Source organism: Athene cunicularia (assembly GCF_003259725.1).
Source record: "Athene cunicularia isolate RWA chromosome 7 unlocalized genomic scaffold, athCun1 chr7_part1, whole genome shotgun sequence".
In the NCBI taxonomy this organism is placed as follows: domain Eukaryota; kingdom Metazoa; phylum Chordata; class Aves; order Strigiformes; family Strigidae; genus Athene; species Athene cunicularia.
Window position 1 is genome coordinate 20,924,284 of NW_020799107.1, and position 2,116 is coordinate 20,926,399.

Sequence of the window (2,116 nt, forward strand, 5' to 3'; positions counted from 1 at the left end):
CCCCCCCTTGCTGGCTCCATCCCAGCCCTCCCCACACAAGGATATGCACAGCACTGGGGGCTGCCAGGGGAAGGGGGGCCTCCCTGAGTGCTGGAGGGGGGAATTGGGGTGTCCCAGAAAAATGGGGGAGGAAGGGGTAGGAAAAGCCCTTGGTGCTGTCCCTACAGCCCCAGAAGTGGGGGGGGGGGCTAGAGACCCCCAGAAAGGGGATTGAGGTGTTTCTACATGACAGCTGGTGACCCCCATGTCTAGGGGAGCAAAGGCAGGGATCACTTATGGGGTGCCTACATGGGGGTAGGGGGGTGTCCCCCTCTTACACCCCCCCCAACCTACACCCCAGGAGGGAGATTCACAGCAAAACAAACACCCCCAGTGCCCGAGCAGCACCCAGCCCCATGGAAAGGGGTGTGTGTGTCTGGGAAGGGGTGAGGGTCTAGGTGGCTTTGTAGAGGTCCTTGCGCCTCCGCACCTCCTTCAGGACACGGGCACGGAAGGCGTCAGAGTGCTCCCCCCCGTTCCGCCGCAGCCCCAGCGCTGCCTGCAGCTCTGGCCGGTGGGTCCGCAGGAAGGGGTTGTAGCTCTGCTCCTCCCCCAGCGTGGAGGGGCACTGTGGGGGCAGCCGATCAGACCCCCCACCAGAGGCAGCCCCTCTGGCAGGGATCTGGAACCCCCAGCACCCCCTTCCCCTCTGGCACCCGCCATGCAAGAGGGTGTCAGGGGCAGCATCCCCACCGAGGGATGGGGAACCCTGCAAGGGGCTGGTGGGGGGGGGGAGCTGCAGCCAGTGGACCCCCCTGGCCTCACCGTGCTCCTCTTCTCCTGGCGCTGCTGCATCACCCACTGCAGCTTCTGCTCCAGCGCGGGGTTGTCCAGCTCCAGGAGGCTGGCGAAGGTCAGGCACTCCAGTGCGTACTCGTGGCCTGCAGATGCCCGTACCCCTTAGGATCACCCTTGTCTGGCTCCCCAGCAGGGAATAGGGGGGATGTCTGCAGCTCTGCCCCACTGTTGGGGACACTCACCTGGCCACAGCAGCGTGTCCTCGCCCAAGCCCACAGCCATGTCGAGGGAGGCGAGCATGGTCTCGGGGGAGCCCTCAAACAGCCTGCCTGAACCCCCATGCAACCGCCTGTCACGGAGAGGAATTGGGGGGTTCCCCCAAGCCCTTCCCAGGGTGGGACCCCCTCCCCAGCCACAGAGGTCCAGGGTTAGGTGCACTCACCGCAGCCAGCAAGGAAGAGGAGGTCCCCGGAGAAGAGGCAGGGGGGGCCACCGAAGGGCCCCCCATCCAGCACGTACACCATATGGCCCACAGTGTGGCCAGGCGTGGCGAGCGCCTCAAAGGTCAGGCAGCCCACGCTCACCTTCTCCCTGTCCTCAAGCGAGCTGTACCAGGCATAGGGGTGCACCGTCAAAGTGCCCCCACTCCCAGCACCTTAAAACACCCACCTCCCCATGCAACCCTTCCCCAGTGCACCAGCGTTACGAGCATGCCGGGTCTCTGCCCATGGTATGGGCAACATGGTACTTGGGGGAGGAACTGGTGGGTGGGTGGGTGGAGCAGACAGTGGTGACTGGGGTGAAGCATGTCCACCCCCAAATGTACAGGCGTGCTGGGTGGGATGTTGGGTGCAGGACTTACTTGGTGAGCTCTGGGATGGCATCGAGGGCGCTGCCATACACCTTGCAGGAGCTGTGCCGCTGGTGAAGTGCCGCGTTCCCCCCGCTGTGGTCCCTGCAGACAGGGAGGTCAGTGTCCCTAAATGTGTGTCCCCTCCCATAACCCCACCCCACATGGGGTAGGGCTGGGGGTCACCTCAGCTGGAACACCCTCCATGGCAGCCACTGAGCCCCCAAGGGCCCCCTCTTGCCCCCTACCAGTGTTTGTGGGTGCAGAATATGGCCTCCAGCATCACCCCCTCTTCTTCAATGGCAGCCTGGGAATGAGGGGGATGAAGACAGAGAGATGTGGGGAGACACAGACACCAAGTACCAGTTTCCCCCTAAACTCACCCCCCAACTCCCCAGGTGCTGGATGAGCCCTGCTGTCCTCCAACCTTGCCCCAGGCACTAAGGGCTGCAGATTAGGGGTAGATTTCCTTCCCTCCCCCCCCCCCCC

At 64.2% G+C, this 2,116-nt stretch overlaps 1 protein-coding gene across 1 annotated transcript in view; it reads right to left on the reverse strand.

The window, feature by feature from the left end:
- Positions 1-6: 6 nt before the first annotated feature.
- The window catches only part of PNKD (PNKD, MBL domain containing), a gene marked incomplete at its 5' end in the record, with an annotated part of 8,714 nt that continues 6,604 nt past the window's right edge, over positions 7-2,116 (reverse strand). The window contains 6 exons of the mRNA XM_026852483.1: positions 7-607; positions 805-920; positions 1,020-1,106; positions 1,220-1,383; positions 1,640-1,732; positions 1,876-2,000. Of these exons, the coding sequence (XP_026708284.1) occupies positions 434-607; positions 805-920; positions 1,020-1,106; positions 1,220-1,383; positions 1,640-1,732; positions 1,876-2,000 (759 nt within the window). The remainder of the gene's footprint in view (positions 608-804; positions 921-1,019; positions 1,107-1,219; positions 1,384-1,639; positions 1,733-1,875; positions 2,001-2,116) is intronic.